Source organism: Papilio machaon, chromosome 28, assembly GCF_912999745.1.
Source record: "Papilio machaon chromosome 28, ilPapMach1.1, whole genome shotgun sequence".
Lineage (NCBI taxonomy): Eukaryota > Metazoa > Arthropoda > Insecta > Lepidoptera > Papilionidae > Papilio > Papilio machaon.
In genome coordinates this window covers 2492165-2513967 of record NC_060013.1, presented here as the reverse complement: position 1 = coordinate 2513967, position 21803 = coordinate 2492165, and the positions used below count along the sequence as shown (strand labels likewise).

General features: G+C 36.1%; 3 protein-coding genes across 17 annotated transcripts in view; 2 read left to right on the top strand and 1 right to left on the bottom strand.

Annotated features, from left to right (window-relative positions):
- Nucleotides 1-4390: 4390 nt before the first annotated feature.
- On the bottom strand, nt 4391-10003 carry LOC106711726. Its single transcript, XM_045684867.1, has 9 exons — nt 9945-10003; nt 9095-9183; nt 8548-8637; nt 7401-7481; nt 6847-6957; nt 6142-6210; nt 5852-5914; nt 5225-5305; nt 4391-4434 (listed from the first exon to the last, which is right to left on the bottom strand). Exons 1-9 carry the CDS (start codon nt 9947-9949, stop codon nt 4391-4393), a joined length of 633 nt encoding a protein of 210 aa, XP_045540823.1. The 5' UTR covers nt 9950-10003.
- A 2861-nt stretch (nt 10004-12864) lies between these two features.
- On the top strand, nt 12865-21091 carry LOC106711702 (phenoloxidase-activating factor 2). Of its 2 annotated transcripts, none has more exons than XM_014504081.2 (10): nt 12865-12956; nt 15681-15745; nt 16456-16593; nt 17275-17377; nt 17814-18017; nt 18298-18421; nt 18728-18833; nt 19807-19988; nt 20253-20417; nt 20860-21090. In XM_014504081.2, exons 1-10 carry the CDS (start codon nt 12952-12954, stop codon nt 21022-21024), a joined length of 1257 nt encoding a protein of 418 aa, XP_014359567.2. In that variant the 5' UTR covers nt 12865-12951; the 3' UTR covers nt 21025-21090. The 2 variants fall into 2 exon arrangements, with proteins under 2 accessions (XP_014359567.2, XP_014359568.2); XM_014504082.2 differs by lacking the exon at nt 12865-12956 and adding an exon at nt 13877-14083 and having other exon boundaries at nt 20860-21091.
- A 698-nt stretch (nt 21092-21789) lies between these two features.
- Nucleotides 21790-21803, top strand: part of LOC106711728 (gastrula zinc finger protein XlCGF26.1) — a 31492-nt gene continuing 31478 nt past the window's right edge. For all 14 annotated transcript variants that reach the window (XM_014504117.2, XM_045684906.1, XM_014504118.2 and 11 more), the window contains exon 1: nt 21790-21799. The gene's annotated coding sequence lies outside the window, so the exon portion shown is untranslated. The remainder of the gene's footprint in view (nt 21800-21803) is intronic.

Sequence of the window (21803 nt, the reverse complement as noted above, 5' to 3'; positions counted from 1 at the left end):
GCTTGAGGTGGCCGGGCGCAGATGGCGCTTAGCCTAAACCTCGTTTATGAGTAACTAGGCTCGAGGGCTCCCTCAGGAACCTCGGCTCGGGCTGTTACTTCGTTTATTACCGGATTGGGAGGTCACCGAGCTCTTAGGTCGCTTCGGTGGACGCTCCATGGAGTGACTGGGCGCAAGGGCCCCCGAGAGGGGACCTCGGCTTGGGCTGTCACTCATTACGCGTTTAGCATTCCGATTCAAGGGTGCCCGAGAGGGCCGAACCTCGGCTTGATCGGTTGCTATTATCTGATTGCTATTATTAATACAGCTAACATTACTACCACTTCGGAAAGCGTTAGCGCTGGGAGAAGAAGTGGCGGAAGAAACTCCAGCAACGCTTCTACCATTAATAGGAGAAAACCTGCCTGCTATGAGGCCGTATCGCGAGAATGATTGCCGCAGCCGACATCGACTGCGGCGTGTAATCTGTGTGTGATTTTTGAGTTTAGCCTGGGCGATAGTAATTGCATCGTCTTGAAAGTCAAGAACGTGCCTAGGTCTACGATAATCCCGACGAAACTTACCGAGCGCGATTGGATTGTAGGTGGCGGCACCTACAACTAGCGGATTAGGTCGTCACACTGACGTGCACGAGTTTATAAGAACCCAGCTCAAGTCAAGTCCCCTCCAGGTTTGAGTCAACACAACCACTACTTATGAAAAATTTTAATTTTTGGAAATTGTTTATTTAATTTCTCGGCTCAACTATATGACACAGTGGATTTTAAGTTGAAGAAAATAGAATTATGATTACTTTGGTTTATTTTGGTTGTAACTAAATTAAATTTTGTTAGTGTTTCAATGTTCTAAATGGGATAAATATTGTAGTCATACGAAGGTCTTTTGATATTAAAATTCATTAACAATTTAGCGGCAATATATACATTTATGGACATTTTGATGCTTAATTGGACGAAGGAAAGAACATCTACAAAATTTGCTCGTTGATGTTTATTACCATCCCTGTATTACTTCATTCCAATTGAAATTCTCGCTGCAATTTCCAATACTATTGAATGTCCAATTTTATTAATATCTCGTCGAAACAGCGACATCTAGCGGTCAATATTAATTTTGGATATTGTAATCCCAGTGGATGTTTGTTCTGTCGGTATCCGATATATGCGAGTTAATTAAATATTTTATTGATTTCTACCAACTTCAAAATTTAAATGAATTACTGGTGTCACTATGCAAAGGTTTTGATAAGAAAAGAGATGAATTTTTGTTTAATGTATATATTATAGTTAACCCATCCATTTCGACAATGAGATTGTTTATATTATACCATAAATCTTCACTAAGGGATACCTTAAATAATAAGTAAACGATTGATAATTACAGAGGGACTTGTTGATTGACCATTTAAAGACTTTTTTAGTTTTCATCTATTAAATTCTAACTTTAGCACGCGATTTCTTCATCTTAAAATTAAAAAATAATTCCAATGGTAAAAGAATTTTTGAAATCGCTCCAGAAGTTTTTGAGTTTATTTATTCGTTATATAAAAAAACTGCTCTTTCCTCTTCATAATATAGGTATTGTTAATAACGCGGTGAGACGCGTGACCGGAAGTGGGGAGACGAATCGGAGCCAGCTGATGCGCCCGCGATGTCAGATGAATAATGTAGTCAATTAAATAAAACAACGTGTTTTTTTAAATGTGCAAATTTAGTTATATAATCGTTTTAAGAAGAAACCCACAATTTTATTTACATCTTTAACATTGGTGACTACGACGACGTGATATATTTACGGTGATTAAGAAAATTAATCGTTGCAAAATAAAATAACATCGCAACGAATCGATGGACTGGCAGGATAAGGCACAGGACAGACAACTCTGGCGATCTCTTGTGTCGGAGGCCAAGACCCGCTTTGGGTCGCTGCGCCAGCGGAGTAAGTAAGTAACGAATCGATGCAACCTTCGGACGTTGGAGGACAACATCTACTCGTACCCTACGACACTGCTGGTGATTGTGCTTAGGCTGATGCTGTACAGAAGTCGTTGCGGAAGTGGAGCAGTTCCCTGCGGCTGGATCTCGACGTGATAGGACGTCCAGAACAAAAACACGTATTGAACTTGCATAGGAATCCTAAGTCGGCAGACAGCTATTGGATTGCTGTATCGGAGCTCAACAAAGGAAGTAATAGTTTATTTAATTACCCACTTGAAAGATAAAAAATATATAATTTTCGAATTTAATTGCCTCTGTTTGCTTATCTCATGTAAAATCGAATTAATAACTAAATTTTCATACAATTCTACGTCTACTAAAAATATCGTATGTTGTATTCGTAAAATTACGTAATTTTATTCATTCCTTCCCGAATATTACATCTATATACAGCTAGGTACAACATAATATTTAAAAAAAATTGATGGCACAACTCCTTTGTTTGTACTCATCCTTTGTTTACTTTGACCTAGAAAGCTTCATTTACAATTGGTATTATTTTTCTAACTTTCTAGTTGCTTTCATTTATAACAATTAAGATCATACCAAAAAACATAAATTTAAATTATAAATAGCAGGTAGTTTAATAGTATATGCCGACTATTACAGCAGCCGCCGCTGCGCCAGCCGCCAGATTCTGCCTACCGCCGCGCATCTTCCTGCTGGACATTCGAGTGTGCTTGCTGTTACTGGATCATCTCGGCCCCGCGACGCTGCGCCGGCGCCGGGATCAGCTGACTGACCGGTTTGCTGTTTCTTGACCGTTGTACATAGCTACAGCGGCCAGCACGGTTTGGCTTTCGTTATTACTCTTGTTTGCTTAGCACGTTATGCGCTCATAGGTATTTACTTAACTTTATTTAACAATGGCCGAAGACTTGTGGATGTTAATTCATATTCGTGGTACTATAAAATCAAGAATTACCATGTTCACTAAATATTTTAATAATGTTAAAATTTCGGTTCATTAATTTGTCAAGCAAAAAAATTATTGAAGGCTATCATAACTTGCATAAGAATGGCGAAAATGATTCGGAATTTAATTCAAACTCATCCAGAACCTTCGGTCAATATAAAGTTGCCGACTATAGATTTGCCTCATTTTGAAGGAAATTCGTTAAAATGGTTGGAATTTCGTGATACATGCAATTTGTTAGTTAATAAAAACGACCATGTATCCAAGATAAATAAGTTTCACCATTTACGTTCTTCACTAACAGATGGCGCCACTGTAGTCATGAAATCAATTTCCTTTTCGGCGGATAATTATAAAATAGTGTGGGAAATACTTTGCAATAGGTACGATAATACTAGGATAATACTAGGATAATACTAGGATAATACTAGGATAATACTAGGATAATAGTAAATAATCATTTAAAATCTTTATTTTCGTTTCAACCTCTTACTAAAGAATCCCATCAATCACTACGTTATGTGATTGATTATTTTACAAAAAATTTGATATCATCTATATATATAAAATAAAGTGTGTTAGTTATACTATTTATAACTCAAGAACGGCTGAACCGATTTGGCTGAAAATTCATGGGTATGTAGTTGAGAACCAGGATACGGACATAGGATACTTTTTATCCCGTTTGCTTTTTTAAATTCCGCGGGAACGGAGTCGCGGGCAAAAGCTAGTTTAATATATTAAATGAACCTACTGATTCGTGCGACAAGTTAATTATATTTATGATGACGCACAGGTTAGATGGCGCCACTAGTCGCAAATGGGAGAAGCAGAGAAATTATTTGTCTGATTTAATTTAATAATAATAATAATTAATTTAAATTTTATAATAAATATTTTATAAATAACGTCTAATTGTTAATCGATACAAAAGAGTTCGTCTATCGGTGAGTTAAATAAGGTTATTCCGTCTTTGTACAATTATGTTGCATAATTTAAATTTTTAAAAGTAATTCTGTGTCATCATTCATCAAGTGAGACAGTATAAATTCTGAAAATTAGTTTTTTTTTCATTTATTTTCAAATAACAATGGGTCGTGGCAAACCCGTGTGATTGATGTTTGTGGGGTCAATGCTGGCGAATCAAGTTACCAAATATCTAAAGATTTGATAATTCCCAGGTCTACAGTCCAATCTATCGTTTAGCACTATGAAAAGAATAGAACGACTTGTTGTTTGAAGAAGTACAGGCGAAGGTACTGGGACGTATCCACACACTACCATAGCCATTTAAGAAGAAAAACGCTATTTTATTTACGTCTCTATCAGGTATAGAACATTTACGCATATTTAAATAATGTTTTGTCTCTTTTATAATGAGTATAAATTAAATAAAACACAATTAATAACTTATTTACAAACGTTTAATTAATTCAATATTTTAATACATTTGATAATTTTATAGATCCCTGCGATCCTAGTGGGCCCTGCTGCCGTCCGTTTTTGATCTATTGCGTTCAGCTGGAATATTACAAATTTTGGTTGGATAGTATATTGCGTTCAACAAATCGCAAGTTTCATGATCGTAAGATTTTTGATCTGTGGAATTAAATGTTAGAAATTAATTAAGAAAAAAAATCTACAGCTCCAACATGCATTTTTACTACTGCTTGGTGCTTGGCCCTAAAGTATTAAATTTGTCGTGATACTTTAGGTTTCTGGAGATTATGGTTTCACCATAGATTTATAACTTGAATGGATATCTAACGTATAGTACAAAAATGGCGAAGAGAAAGGCCACTGGGGGCCTCTTTTTTAAGTAAATTCCATCGGTGTTGTTTATAATCTTCTATCTGTCTATCTATATAAAAGAAAGTCGTGTTAGTTACACTATTTATAACTCAAGAACGGCTGAATCGATTTGACTGAAAATTGGTGGACAGGTAGCTTAGAACCAGGAAACGGACATAGGATAATTTTTACCCCGTTTTCTATTTTTTTATTCCGCGCGGACAGAGTCGCGGGTAAAAGCTGGTATCAAATAAGATTTAAAAAATATATTCTCAATTATGCATGAAACTCCATGCCCTTGTCATCTATAATACTAATAAATGTGAATGTTTGAAATTTGCAACGGAGATAGTTGATAATATTTATAGTTCTATTCAAATATGCTGGTGGTCCGATGTCATAGTGCCGCTGCACCCCCTTCCCCCTTATCCCATAACACCCCTCTACTAACTAATAATAAAAGTTTTCTTTATTCTACGCGAACAGTGTCGCGGGCAACCGCTAGTAGCTTATATCTTACCTTTATCAAACGAATCCTTAAGCCCCTCAAAAGTTTTCGGTTCGTCTTTTTGTGTTTTAACATTTATTACGATTTTTAATTCTGAAAAATTGTATTCACATTAAGGCTTATAAATTGTATTTTATTTATCTATATATTCTAGTAATATTGAAAACATGGAAAAATTCGCTAACATGCTATATTTGAGTTGCTAAAATCGAATGTTCAATTTTTTTATATTAAACGACTGGACCTGTTCCGTCTAACTTTTCCTGGAAGGTAGTTGATTTATGCAAGAGTAACAGAGAATATAGGGGTAACAAAGTAATAGCTGCGTCATTGGCTCAGAAGTTAAGCACTTGACTTGCAATCTGCAGGTCCTGGGTTCGAAGCCCGCCATGTACCAATGTGTTTTTCGAGTTTCGGTTTCAATATGTACATTTATCCGACGTTCTTACGATGAAGGAAAACATCGTGATGCTGCACATATCTGAGAAGAAAATTCAAAGATATGTGTGAAGTCAACCCGCACTGGGCCAGCGTGGTTGTCTATGACCTAGTCACCCCTAAGTTAGTGTTATCATACGTATTAAGAATATAAAAATTATAAACAGCATTTTTTTACAAAAATTAGTGGTTAATACTCACTTCCTCTACGTTCTATCTTTCCATTTCTGTGTGTAATTTGGGGTCTTCTTATTTCAGTCGAAACTATGTAAAAATATATTTTTTATTTATATAATTAGGCAACAACATCGTCAGATATTTTTATTTATATAAGGTTATTAATTGAGCTAATTAAAAAAAAAGTAGCCCGACTGACTATTTCAGGGGAATAACATGAATGGAAAGACGCCTCAGTCGTGAATATCGTTTCAGTCGTTTTATCTGCAGTAAGTTATCAGCCATACTATCAGTTGTCAGTTTATTGTTCCTACCTTCAGCTGCTGTATCCACTTTCACCTGTACGTTAATTTCATCTTCTACTTCCTCTTCACTCGCCGTTTCTAAAGGAATTGAACATATAAAATTAAAAAAAAAACTGTAAAAGTTACATCAGAAGTAGTGGAAAATCTAACCAAAAATATGATTTTATTTATTCAATAACTAAAAATCTACGAGTTTCCGCAACTTTTAACTTTGTCTAGTAAGTCCTTAGATATAACTATGTTCGCCATATAAATTGCAGCCGTCGACTTGACGGTATGTAATCTAAAGTTTAGCCAACGGTTAACTAAATTCATTGAAATATCGAAGCAACCGCTACTCGACGAAAGAAGGAATGCACAGAAATGGATTTTTCTACTTTTTATGCGTCCCTTCCTCCGTGAAATTCACTTCTCATCCTTTCCTTATATGAAATGGATGGGAAGAGAAATAGGACTAGAATTAGGCCTGCACCACACTCACCAGACTGTATGCGGAATTGCTTCCACTTCACGTCTGTCTTCGTGTGGTCGTGGTATTTCACTGAGCGAGCCGACCGATTCGTGCAACAGATGTTGCTGGCGTCTACCAATGTTAAAAGCTTGAGTTTTAGCGTTAAATGTCAGTCTGTCTTTGGAACTAGGTATACGCACGAAAGACATTATCCTCTTGAGAAATTTAACTATTAAGATTACATTAAAGATATTCAAATTTACCTGCATCCGCCTCAATCTTCTTATCCAATAATGAAGGTATGGTTGAGAACCATTTCTCATTATTTTCTTCATTTGTGGTTTCATGATCGTCAACTTTTAGCTCATTTACTTCTGAAATGTTTACAATGTCAATATGTCTCTTTTATGTAAGGGCTGTTGCACTCACCGTAGGTTTCTGAGACCAACATCCCCGTTTAAAACATGTTTCTATCTCTGTTTTGTCAAAGACAGTGAGAGGGATGACAATATGTTTTAAATAGAGATATTGTTCTTAGAAACCAACGGTCATTTATTTAGTAATAACAAGCAATTAGTATAAAATCTTCAATAAGCGACTACCTGAGTGATTACTTAATTCTCTAAGTACCTACGACAGCAAAATAAATATATTTAATCCAAAAATATTACCGCACGGAATTAAAAAAAATCTCAGTGATAATCCAGCTTTCTTAAGGCAAAATAATTTTAGACATCGGTCTAGTAGTTCTTGAATTGTTACAAAAAAACTTTCCTCTTCTCAAATTATATTAGTACAGATAATGAAATCTTTATACCTCGTTTGTCGTTCTGTTTGTCAACATTCATTCCTGAACTGAGTATGGGAATTATTTCCTTGTTCTCCTCACCGTTGTTTCCTTATTAAAATTACAAATTAATATTGACTACATAAGTATATCAAAGTTAATTATCTTACAAATATTATAAATGCGAATGTATAGATGGATGGATGTATGTTTCTTTGAAGGTATCTACAGAACGCCTTAACAGATCTTGATGAAATTTTGGCATGGATATAGAACATATATTCATCATTCATCCATCAGCTCACTATACGTCACCTGAGGGGTTCGGATACTACCCCAAGTTAGGGGTGACTAGTATATAGTCAACCACGCTGGCCAAGTGCGGGTTGACTTCACACATATCATTGAATTTCTTCTCAGATATGTGCAGGTTTCATCACGATGTTTTCCTTCATCGTAAAAACGTCGGTTAAATGTACATATGTAAATCGAAAATCGAAAAACACATTGGTATATGGCGGGATTCGAACCCAGGACCTCCAGATTGCAAGTCAAGTGCTTAACCCCTGAGCCGCCGACGTACGCTATGCTTCGAACATATTTATGTACTACTAGTTAAATTTTTTTCTTTTAATATCGCGCGAACTGAGCCGCGGGCGATAGCTAGTTAAATCTAAATGTCGTATTAATATAATAATATACAACATTTTAATTATATGACAAACTACAAAAAGATCATTTGCCGGATTATTTAAAATTCTTATATAATTCGCAAAAGGTTAAATTTAATCACCTTTCTCTTAATAAAGCCACGTTGAGGTAATCCCTTAGTATCCAATTAATTATTTTGTAATCGGCGATAAGAAAATTATTATTATCTATTATAGAGTATAAGTAGAAGAAATATTTGTGATAATCGCCATCGTATCGTCATCGACAGAATTTGATTATTTGTGCAGCGCCCCCTACCGGGCGTAAATTACACCAAAAAATCTCATATTGATTTTGACATAATTCACGATAATGAGACGAATGCGATTGTTACAATTTGTCCAAGGCCCATTGATGTAGATGGTAGAACACACATTTGCTAAAATATCAACGGCTTTTTGATGAAGTTTATAATCGGCCAAAAAAAAACAAATTGTTCCACATCATTAGATAGTACCCTACCTACCTTCGAGGATATTCATTCCAGAGTTCAATATCGGTACAAAATCGTCATTTACATCATCTCTAGTTCCACTGGCTTGTGGTTGGGAAGTTCCTGAAGGTAATGATAAGAATTTTTTATAAGCTGCACTTCTATAACTTTTCTAAACACTACAATCTAACAGTTGTTTATCTTAAATAATATAAAACGCTAGATGGTGTTAGCAACATTCGAGTTCCGTTTTTTCTACTAACCGTAAGATGGCGCTAGACATTTGAACCATCTTTCGGCTATAAAATTTAGATGGCACTGGTCAACAACTTTCAAATTTCCGGTCTTTTTTTATCTACTCGCCGTTAGATGACACTAACATTTTTATTATTCGAATTTTATTAACAGAATCTCAATTGAAAATATAAAATCCTATTTATTTTACAAAAGAAAAATAGTATTAAAAAATGTTCTTTAGGTAATAGAAATAAATAATAAAAGTTGTCATAAACATTAGGATATTTTAATCTATAAAATGCTTAGAATATTTTACTCCTTACTCTTGTTTTTATACACATACCTTGGAAGTACAGCGAGGAATCCCGTGGATAGTCTCCGGAGCTTCGCGCTGCCGCGCCCACGATAATGCCGACACAGTAACAAAGCCACCTGGAAAGTTAATATAACTATCTTACTAATATTATAAATGCGAAAGTTTACTTTAGATGGATGGATATGTATTTGCTGGATCGAGTTCCCAACACCGCTACCAGTGGCTACCATCAGCGCTAAAATTATGAAAATCATATCGGCAGAAAATACCACGGCTTATAGCCTGTCCTGTGGAATTTAGAGGTCAGTATCACGCCCCTAATAAACATTCTAAATTCAAATTGTTAGCGGTTTGTTGAATTTTTATTTTTATAATTACAGTTTGTTAAAAATGTTCCCACGTTTTTGGAACATCGATCGAACGGATATTTATTTTTTTTAAATCAAAAGGTAGCAAACGGCCACCTTAATTCGCCGAAATACCGAAGCGACCGTTGCTCATGGACATCCGCAAATGCAGATGCGTTGCCTACCTTTAATCAACGGAGAAGAAGACGCACAGAAAGAGGATATTTGCACTCATTCGCCAAATCCACTTCCCCTTCCCATCCTTTCCTAATAAGAAAAGGGTAGGAAGGGAAAGAGGACTAAAATTTGGCCTCCAGCACGCACACTAATCAGACTGCACGCGAAATTGCTTCCACTTGACGCCTGTCTTCTGTGTGGTTGTGGTATTTCACTGAGCGAGTCCCATTCATTCACCCAACAAATATTGTTGTTGCGAGATCTACCACTGTAAAATATGCGGGATCTACATATTTAAACGTCTTTAATACTACCTAAAATAATATGTAAATTTACCTTAACATTGTACTCACCACATTGTTTTCAGTGTCACCGCAACTTACAAAACCGTTTTAACAATTCGCGCGTCACTTCGCGTCTCGCAATTCACCAAAAACGTTTTGTTGTACTCTACGAGATGATCGGCTAGTGATGTCCTGGACTCAAGTTAGAATCGATATATCTAACCGATTTTTTACAAATCGAAAGGAATAAGATATCGATCTCCAAAATTGATTCAATTTTATTTCAACCGATTGTTTTTCAAAGTTTGCATCAATTAAAACACTGTTCGAGATTGACGAAGCTCGCTAGATTCATTTTAACTGTACAGTTTTTAAATATTCAGTTAAATCGTAAGTGTGTCAGTTAAATTGTACAACTTAGTTTTGCTAACACACCTTCAACTTTAACTGTACACGCCTAATGAAGGACGGAGGCCTAATTTTAGTACTCTTTGAAGTTTATTTGACGGAGGAGGATGCATAGGATTTGAAAATATTCTTTTCCTGTGCTTCCCCTTGTCCATTGATTAGAGGTAGGCAACACTTCTAAAATTGCGAATGTCTATAGGCAGCGGTCGTTTTGCTATTTCGTTGAATTCAGGTGGCCGCCCGCTTGTTTACCACCTTAGTATATTAAAAAAAACAGTTCGACAAAACAGTTAAAACTAAATTTGTAGCTTTATACAGTTCGATCGTGAATTCATAATCACTGTTATATTATGATAGTTGTTACATTTATTTTGAGAACGGACAACGGTTGCGGCACATCTCTATGACTATGTCAGTGAGGGGTCGTTGAGATAAAACGCGGGTCAGGGGCTTGTCTTTTACAGTTGGCAACAAAACTTGGGTAAAGCCCAGGAAAATACTGAAATCGAAAACACTTTAATATATTCTTTATCTGTTGAGGTTTTTTTAAGAATTAATATGGAATTTTTTCCTTGTTACATATGTTTAAAAACATAAGTATTTACTAGCATAGATAATATTATTTAAATATATTTACTTCATCAGATCAGATCTACGTAGAACGTAGAATGAACTGATCTTAAAATCTTGTAGGCATATTTAACGTACTAGCTCTTCCTAAGACTCCTTCCGCGCGAAATTAAAAACAAACTTAATAAGTAGCCTATATGTTCTTCCAAACTATGTTCTATATCTGTGTCAAATTTAATCGAGACCCTTTCAGCCGTTCCGGAGATACTTTCAGACAAACATCCATTCATCTTTATAAGATAAGTAAGATAGATGGAGTTTTTCATAGAAGTCTGTCATCTAATCGAGAGTCCATTTTCCAAATGTCATTTTGTTTTCACATTAACTTTAATAAATAATAAAAAACTTGAGAGGTGTCAAGGGACACCCGGATGGAACGAAGTTCCTTTCTATTAATTAGTGAAAGAACCAATGTTTATTCTATGAATAAAAAACTTAAGTCTTCACAAGAAGTACATTTTATTTCTATGAATTTTCGTTATATATTGTCACGTCGTTGCCATGGTGAAGTAGCGCTCATTCGTCGTTAACATACTTACTATAGCAAAAAGTGTCGTGACAACTTTTCGTAAGAATTTTTTCCGTCTAGCCCCCTTTCACAACGCGCGATAAGGAACTTCGTTCCAAAAAGCTCCGCCCTCTTTTTCTTGGTATTTTAGTTATAAAGTCGCTTTTGCTTTTAGGAAAATACCTACATATACAATATCGAATAATGTCAACGTCGGAATTTCCGGAGCAAAGCTGATTATATCCAGAAAATTTAAATGCAATTTTAGTCACACAGACAAACAAATAGATAACTCAGATTTATTCTACAACAGACATTAGAAGAAAACTGAGGTAAAAGTGTGGCAAAAATATAATTGCAGTTATGTTCGTACCTATGTGTGGTTTGTTAGTTTTAGTTTAATAATTTCGTTTATTGAAATACTCGAAATATTACGGATAAAAATTAGACGAATTCCTTCTTTTTACGTATTTCAGATTTAATGTTAGGTTCTTTTTTGCTAACAGACTTAATTTTATAAATAACTCAATGTTTTCAAACGATAATGAAAATAATATATTATCATTTATTTTATAGTTTGATTTATTTAATTATGTGTATATCTAAACGGCTTGACCTCGCTTTGCATTTTATAAGCACAGAGTAGTTACGAACAGTGACTTCTGTATTAAATAGTACACATATTAACATCTTTGTTTAGTGAACATTGTCGCAATACAAAAGTTAAAAAGAGCTATCTATGTGAAACTTCATTTTATCATTTCCACAAAATTACGACCATAGATTTATAACGTTCTAGCTTTTGCCCATCTGCGCGGAATTAAAAAAAATAACAAGTAGCCTATGTGTTCTTCCAAACTATATTCTACGTCTGTGTCAAATCTAATCAAGATCTGTTGAGTCGTTCTGGAGATACCTACCTTCAAACATTCATCCATCCATACATCTAAAAATTCTCATTTATAATATTAGTAAGATAGATACATTATTCGGAGCACAAAAGTAAGGGGAAAATTAAGCATTTCAAACAAATTTACTCAGTATTGTCTAAACTTTTATTTAGCTTCACCTGTACCAATGTTTGTCATCAAATTTTGCAAATTAAATTTGATCCACTTCCCGGTTACTGATTCAGCTGTAAGACTTATGTATTAACTAGCTGCCGCCCGCGACTCCGTCCGAGCGGAATTTAAAAACAACGCAATAATTAGCCAGTGTGTTCTTCCGTTCTACATCTGTGCCAAATTTCATCAAGATCCGTTATGCCGTTCTGTAGATACCTTCAAACGAACATCCATTCATTCATTTAAACATTCGCATTTATAATATTAGTAAGATATTTATTCAGTCGGGTAAAAAAAAACTAACTACTATACTCTGTGGTAATCAAAACTTGATTCGCGAATTCTCAGTTCATGCAAGTTCTGTCAGTTACTATCCGCACTCTTGGCGCGAAAGTCGCCTTTTTCGTTATAAAACTTTATTTATTTTTAATATTTGCTGTGTAAAGGAGAAACAACAGACTGAATTATGAAGTAAGTTTAATAACTTTATTATTTTAATAGTTTTATTATTAAAATATAGTTTTTAAATGGTCATGGAATTAAATATGTTGTTTTCCTCAAATGTTGTGATATGTGCCTTTTGTGTTCTTTTTAGTTACGTAGATATTTCATCCGCGCGGAATTGAAAATAATCTATGTATTCTTTCAAATGAGTATTCAACATCTGTATCGAAATTCATCGAAATCTATGCAGAAATTCTGGACAAACCTAACAAACTTCCATTTGAACTATCTCATTTATAAAATGTGTTAGATGTCGCTCAAGACGCCGTCCGCGCGAAATTAAAAACAAACTTAAAAAGTAGCCTAAGTGTTTTTCCAGACTATATTCTATATCCAAGCCAAATTTCTTCAAGATCCATTGAGCCGTTCCGGAGAAACCTTCAAACAAACATCCATCTAAACATTAGCATTTATAATACTAGTAAGATTAGTTATAAATAAAATGTTTTTTAGTGTACAATGTTTTCTCTTTTGTCTTGAAATACATTTATCATTTATATATTAAATAACCTAAAAGGAAGAGTACTTTTTACTTGTTCGTATTTGAATGTAATTTAATTACGAATTAATAAACTATACATTCATCAAAACCTCTGACCTTTTAATATCTTGACGTTATTAATGTTTACTTTATTAGCCGACTTCAAAAAGAAGGAGGTTATCAATTCGACTGTATTTTTTTTTATTGTAGCGTCATATAAATATTTCTTTTAAATTTTTCGTACCAAAATGTTTAGCTTATTTGCCGTTATTTATTTACTAAATTAAAATTTTAGCGTTTGTATGCTTTGTTTTGTTCTCAGTCAAGGACAATTAATTTGCAAAATTACGAGTACAATAACAGGAATATACGCAACCACAAATGATTAATCAATATGTAGTTAGTTAGTAGCTAGTAGTAGGGGCTCAGTTTTCCGCAACTCCACGACAAGCGCGTATTTTGCGTGAAGGCAGGCTGTAGGTTACTCCAGCCAGCCCAGCTCGCCAAAGAACCCCAGCAGTCCGTTAATGTTGCTGGTGATCTCTGGCGGCGACCTCGGCGGACCAAGGTATCTGACCCTGTAGTCGGACACTGCCGGGCAGTGTATCTATATGTAAATATTGTTTTCCTTATAAATTTGTTATGACAATAGAATAATATAATTACGTATTTTTTATCTAAAACATACGATCTTCATAATTTTGTTTATTAATAACTAGCTTTTACCCGCGACTCCGCCCGGGAGGGAAAAAAAAATGCACACAAGATAAAAAAAGTTCCTATGTCCGTCTCCTAGTTCTAAGCTTCATCAATTTTCAGCTAAATCAGTTCGACCGATCTTGAGTTATAAATAGTGTAACTAACACGACTTTCTTTTATATATATAGATAGATTTAGTTAAAATTGCTTTGTAGTTTTTAAATAAGTGAAAATAATGCCATCTTGTGACGAATGGATGATTTTTTTTTTTTCTGTCGAAAACATTATGTCTTCAACATATAAAAAAAAACTTAAAACTAACTTAGCCTATGTGTTCTTCTAGACTATTTTCTACAATTGTGCCAAATTTCATCAAGATCCGTTGAGCCGTTCTAGAGATACCTAGGCTCAACAGATCTTAAACATAGTCTAGAACAGTGTTGCCCAACCTTTTTGGATCCATGTCACATTTTTCAGGATGAACTATGGCCCCCTTATAAATTTTGTTTAGAAATAAATTTCTCTCGAGGCCTAAATTTACAATGTTAGAGAAATAATTAAATACTACTTTTGGCTGACTAGATCAATTTCATATAACATTTTTAAACACGAAAACACATATAAATAGTTTAAATGCAACGGATTTTTGTCTCTAAAACGTTTTAATGTACTTTTTAGCACTGGTTATCATTGTAAGGATGCCTTAAGTTTTTAAATCTCCGAATTGCCCCCCTCTAAATCCAAATGCCCCCCAGGTGGGGCGTAAGCCCCACCTTGAGAAACACTAGTCTAGAAGAACACATAGGCTGTTTATTAAGTTCTTTTTGTAATTACGCGCAGATCGCGTCGCGGGCTAGAATTATTATTATGTAATGTTGATATAATTTTACGTATTTTAAGGTCATTAGAGTTTAACCGCACGACGAAATCATATTTAAATGTAATGTCATCTTAAAAAATAAAATGATACATGATAAAAAATTATATTTCATACACATGATGGATAACGTGTAAATGTGAAAAAAAAAACAATTCTTAAAATATTTGTCTGTATGACTGTCCGCAAGACGGAGTTTGTTCCGGGTAATCTCCGGAACGACTGGACCGATTTCGACCGGACTTTGACTGAAAGGTAGCTGATGCATGCGAGCTTGTTTTGTAGGCCATTTTTTGTTCTTTTATTTCTGCGCTGACGAAGTCACGGTCGACCGCTAGTTAAAAATATAATTTAATTTATGTAAAAGTAACTGTCAACTGCTTTTAATAGACAGAGGAGAGTTTAAAAAAAAGTTTTGTGCTCTTTCGTTTACGTCCACTATGAAAATGCTGCGAAGTTGAAAAAGACTAGAGTTGGTCTTCCCAATACAGACTAATCAGACAAAATGCAGCAATACTTCTATGTCTTCAGTGTGGTATATTGCGCCGGTCTTGCGCTTCAAACTTGCAACAGCTAACAGCTAATGCTGCTGCATACTGTGCCACTATTGACTACTGAATGTACTTTTTCACAGGTGGTACATCTGCTTGCTGGCGGCGCTGTTACTGCCAAGTGCGGTACTGACACAGGAGAATTCTGGTATGTATAGCTAAAGACCAACAGTATACTTCAGTGGGGAATAGCACGAATATTTGTGACAAGTGCCATCGTATCGTTATCGACAAATTTTCTATTGTTACGAGCGTGAGGTATGAGATACAGATGAAAACACTATTACAGTTCTACTTTGATCTATTGCGACACTGCACAACGTGTCCAAACACTTACACGATTGTCTTTCAGCACCACACACCGAATCATTGTTATTGAACACTTAACACTACACTGACACTGCACTTCACCACTTGCACTTTCACTTCACTTGCACATTTTCTACTGCACGTCTAATTCCTTTTCACTTATTACTTCTTCACTGCTCACTTAATGACTGTTCCGGGTCGCGTCTGACTCTCCTTAAATAGGCCGAATTTCGATTTCTTATTTTCGATGTTCCTTTGGCTTTATTTCAGTATTTTCTCGAACATTCGAATCCCATACATTAGTCAACGAAGTTTCTTTCTATTGATGGAATATTCTAGAAGCCCTTTTTGTATCTTAGCGATGACGTCGCAACAGAAGTAAAATTTATGTAGCGCCCTAAGAGCAAAGTACACCAAAAATCTTATAGTAATTATGACATCATTGACGATGAGGATACGAAGGCGACTGTCATAAATATTCGTGCTAGATCCACTGCCGTGTGTTCGTAACTTGTGATTATTGTTACTGTAATTTTTTTGCAAACAAAGATCTGAACCCTGACGATGTGAACTGGTTGAACCGAGTCCTTGGCACGCCACCGACCAGCACCACGACCAGCACTAGCAGTACCACAGCCGCACCACAGAACACGATTCTGGATCCAGTTCTCGATCAGGACTTCAATGGTAAAAAAAAACCTGCAAATACTGTATTTTAGGAAACAAGCTATACTTATAATTTTTCCTTTAGCAAAAGAGAACTGATTTGAAATTTATTCGATGTGCATGCTAATAGTAGGAATTCAGGAATATATTTTGTCAGTAGAAATTACAAATTACGTTAAAACTGGAAAACCCTAAAACTTTCCTTATATAAAAATTAACCAAAATCTTAATTTACGGTTTCAATCGACACGAACCCTTCTTTTTCCTACCTTCCTTCTAAACTAAGTCATTAAAGTCCTGAACTAGACGTATGTAAATAAATTCTGAATCGGTTCAAAAGATAAGCTCACATAGGATTGAGCGACAGGCTCGACTAAAACTCTCACAACAGCTCACAACTCACTATGCGAGTCAACGAGATTCAGCCATATTAGCAATTAGCAGAGCGACCAATCATTCGCTCGCAGCTCGAGTTGAGCTGCTTCACACTTGGAAACTGTTATCTTATCTGCAGATCATAAATTTTAGTTGGGTTCCTCATGATTGGAGTGGAGTGGAACTAAGAGGTTAGACAGCTGTGTCGCTTGTGATATACTGTCGTCTCTATTTTGTCAAAGATAACTTAAAGGATAGCAATATTATATGGGTGTGATTGCTGTAGAGTTCTAGAATAAGAGGAGAGCTACGTATGTTATTTCTCAGAAAGTGCTGTGTGCACGACGGACACGGGCGAGAATGGCATCTGTGTCTTGATACAGCAGTGCAAGGATGGAGTCATAGACAATACAACTCTCATCGACTTAAGGTGAGTTGGTATTGAGTTTGATGTTAAGCCATAGAGCAATGAATTCTATGGCTATCTAGCACTGACCACTGTAAATAGACTGGCTATAAGACGTAATATTTTGTGCTTATTTGATTTTTACCATATTGGCGCTGGTCGTAGCGGTTTGTAGCGATGGTGTGGATTCGAACTAATACTATAGATAGAAATAACTGTCACGTAACATCAACAGACGTGTTTAAATCTGAACGAAGCAAATGCTGTCATTTTCAAGCAATCGCCTATTCAGTCCATTTATAGAGGTGTTTGGACCCCATTGGGACCCCATTACTATTGACTTGGCAGATCTTTTCTTCCATAAATTACTTTTAATGCTTCACCGTTCCACTCCTGAAGGTTCGTCAGCTGGGTTTGCTATCGTTGCAAGCGATTGTGAGTTGTGTATTGTGTTCAACAGGATTGGATCGTGCCCTCACTACTTACAAATGTGTTGCCTGCGTTCGGCCGCTACCAGAGTACAGCCGACGCCGCCACCGGTGACCGCCGGGTGCGGCTGGAGCAACCCCGGCGCCGGAATATTCCGCACCAAGGACGCAGACAATATTAACAGGAAGACATACGCAGACTATGGGGAATATCCCTGGATGGTTGCTGTGATGAGGTGATTTTCTTAAACTAGACCAGTGGTTCTCAGCACGTAGGTAGTGTGTTTGGTCACCTTTAAGATGATCTAGTTACACCATTTTAATCGGCTCAGTATCATCTGCGCGCTGCGCAGTGCCTCACCTAACATTGAATTCTGCGCAGCGTTTTGTGCGATGTTCCGAGCCAATAAGATATTTGAAAACCTAAATAACAGTACCCTAATTCGGACAAATAAAAGATTTCCTTTGTGAAACATTAATTTCCTTCAATTGTCCTTTTAATTTTTATAACAACAGAGCGGTCAACAGCGAAGAGGCCGTAGAATGGAAGCAGTCTGACTATTACGGAGGTGGCGCAATCATCCACCCGTCCGTGGTCATCACCATCGCCCACAAGGTGGATTGGCAAACACCCAGCCAGGTGAGATGATGATTAATCTAGCTCTCACTTCTGCTACAGGTGTATTCAAGGCTTATCCTTAACAGGAAAGCATTCTTCCATTTTTAGCTTCATCAACATTTCAAAGTCCTGTTCTGAATAATAATATATGATGGTTTTTTAAATGAAAAAGAGTATCCATCAGGTAATCAATTTCTTCCTAAAATCAACCCCAAAAATGGGGGTCAAGTCTCCCAAAATGGGATCAAACCTCGCCGAATCCTACTCGTTTACACTTTGGCAACCTTATACTAAATTGAAGTAATAATGACTTGAAATCCTGATCAGATAAAATGCCGCGCTGGCGAGTGGGACACGCAGACAACTATGGAGCTGTATCCTACTCAAGAGCGGCTTGTCAATAAGAAGATCATCCATGAAGAGTACTACAGGAGTAAGTTCTTTATTTTACAATATTCTAAGAAGTTAATATATCATAAAAGTGATCCAAGTCCCTGAGGTCCACGACGAGCCGAATGTTAACACCGATGTACCGAGTACGATGTTAACACCACACTAAAACCAGAACAGTGGTAGACGCCATCAACAACAACATCTGTTGCACTTTGTGTCTCTCACGCTGCAATACCACGACCACACAGAAGACAAGTCTCCAGTGAAAGTCATTCCTCGTCTAGTCTTCTTTCCCTTTCCACCTTTTTCTGATAAAGGATGGGACGTAGAAGTAAGTTTGACGGAAGACGGAATACGTAGGATTGGGAAATATACTCTTTGTGTGCGGGGACGCACAATAATCCTCCGTCGAATAGAGGTAGGCAACGTATTTGAAATGGATCTGATATAAAGGATTAAAAGAGTGACGCTTTGGGGTATTTTTTTTATAATGAAGTAGTTGGGCCAATATCGGTCGCATTTGACATCTATTAATTTTAGCTTCATAGTGAGGTGAGCTGCTTGAAAACATCGATGAAGTGAATTAATCGATATGGAATATCGTTGTTTTTCGTTCGATTATTTTCTTAACATCCTTAGTGTGTAGAAAAAAAGGTTTACTGAAGGAACATTGTAACGACGTACGCTTGGAAATATTTTAAAATAAACATACAATCGAAATTTGAAAAAAGTCAACCAATCGTGTAGTTTTAATTTAATAGACGTTACGTTGTAAAATTTCGATAAAGTATCAACTGTGACCTATCAAATTGGTCCACATATAGTCGTAATATGTTGTCTTCGATTATTTATTTATTGGGACCATTTTTCTTAGGAAAATGTCAGTCCCTACTACAAAATTTAAAAAGAAACAAAGGACATAAAGGTGTAGCCTTTTCTGCACCATGCTGTGAAAGTCACCCGGTTAGCGCCGACAGAGTTAGGGCAATTCTATTCTATGTTACTGTTTCCAGCTCCGGCAGTCAACGACGTGGCGCTGCTGATTCTGGTGAGCCCCTTCAATCTTGAGGACGCGCCGCACATCGGCGTAGCGTGTCTCTCTCCTCGTGTACCTGCGCCTGCCACCAATTGCTACAGCATGGGCTGGGGCAAGGACTTCCAGCAGAAGAACAAAAACGCCGTCATACTCAAAAAGGTTAGTTACATGTACAAACAGATGAATCATAAAAGTGTGACTGATTTTCGAAATGTCAAACGGTGCAATTTAAACTGACAGACATAAAAGTACATAAAGCTAGTAGGCATAAGTCAATCTAAATTTCGATAGGTAATAATTTTTGTCATTTTCCATATTTTTTTAGGTTTAACATATTTTTTGACAAAACTAACTACAGTAGCAGGGCCTCTTACCGGTTCGATTAAGCTCCTCGCACTGAAGTTTTAGTAAATGTTGTTTAAGGTGGAACTGAGCTATGTGGAGCCAGGGCCGTGCCAGGCTGCGCTGCGGCGCACGCGAGTTGGTCCGCGCTATACGCTGCATGACTCGCACTTGTGTGCTGGTGGCGTGCCCGGCGTCGACACCTGCAAAGGCGACGGCGGCTCCTCTCTCGTCTGCCCAATACAGGTATAGTGGTTTTTATATATCTTGGCGCCTCTGTCATCGTACGAGTCGCTAATGGGGAGAAAACTGAAAGTTGTAAGTAGGCGGCGCTAGCGTTGAGCTGTCATCATCAATTATCTGTCAATTTTTGTATACACTTATTATATAATACTTATTTTTGAATTTTTGAGTGAATTTTGACCAAAATAGTTGCTATGTCTACAGTTCACAGAGTACTTTGTATATAAAGTAAAGTGTTTTTGTATATCTGTGGTAAATTTAGTGCCTCTTCCACTCTTGGTCTTGCTGATATATATGAATATATGAATTTTGACACTATTAAAGTTTATGTGTGCCATTTGAAAAAAAAACTTTTTTATGAATTATTGACTGATTTCGATCAATGGGCGACCACTAGTCATTTATAACTTTTCCAGTTTTTGATTTGCACCTGTAATTGTTCCAGGAGGGTGCAGATTCCAACCGGTACGCGGTTTACGGACTGGTTGCGTTCGGCATTGGCTGCGGTAAACCCATCCCCGCTGTCTACGCCAATATCCCCAAATTATACGCCTGGGTTGACACAAAGATGGCTGCGGAGAAATTCGACACATCTTCATACAAATTTTAATCAATACTAGGTTTTTAATTCTGAATTTAAAATTAATTTAAGTGAAAAGCAATAAAAACTCGAAATATTTGTAAATTATTATTCTCCCTTTGTATGTCTTCATTATACGAAATTACGTAATATGTAATTACTGTCCGTTATCATCTGTAAAACTGATATAGTGCAACCTCTTTTCAAATTTCGATTATATTTTGTAATAATGTCAAACAAACGTGGTTACAATGTTACGTCAGTGAACTCTTTTTCTTTTTAAACACACGATGTTACTTAGTCGATTCACATATGTTTGAAGTCCGAATCGATTTATTCACTTTAATCGATGTTTTTAAGCAGTTCACCTTACGATTGGCCTTTACAAAATATATTGATTTTTTGAGAGATCAAATCTTGTGTAATTTCGGTTTCCGATTTCTTACTTGCAACACTGACTATGACAAACGTCACGAAATGTAGGGATGTACAAGTAAAATAAATAATCCATTTAATTAGTTTAAAAAAAAGAAAGGATTTTTTTTTTCGATATTTTAGTTTTTAAAAAAGTCTAATTTAATGGAAATTAAACTCTCGAAAATCATTATCAAATGTCATTTTCAAGATTTAAAGTTGCTGACAAATATTGATAACATTAGTTGTAAATAATATAAATAATAAAGATACCGAATATCTTGAGAAATTCATATTTTTACGTGCCTACCCCTAGATTTTATGCCACAGAGCTGTAGATATCTGTCCTTCTATGCTCTGCATCTGTCTTGAACACTGTATTTCAATATTCGTCT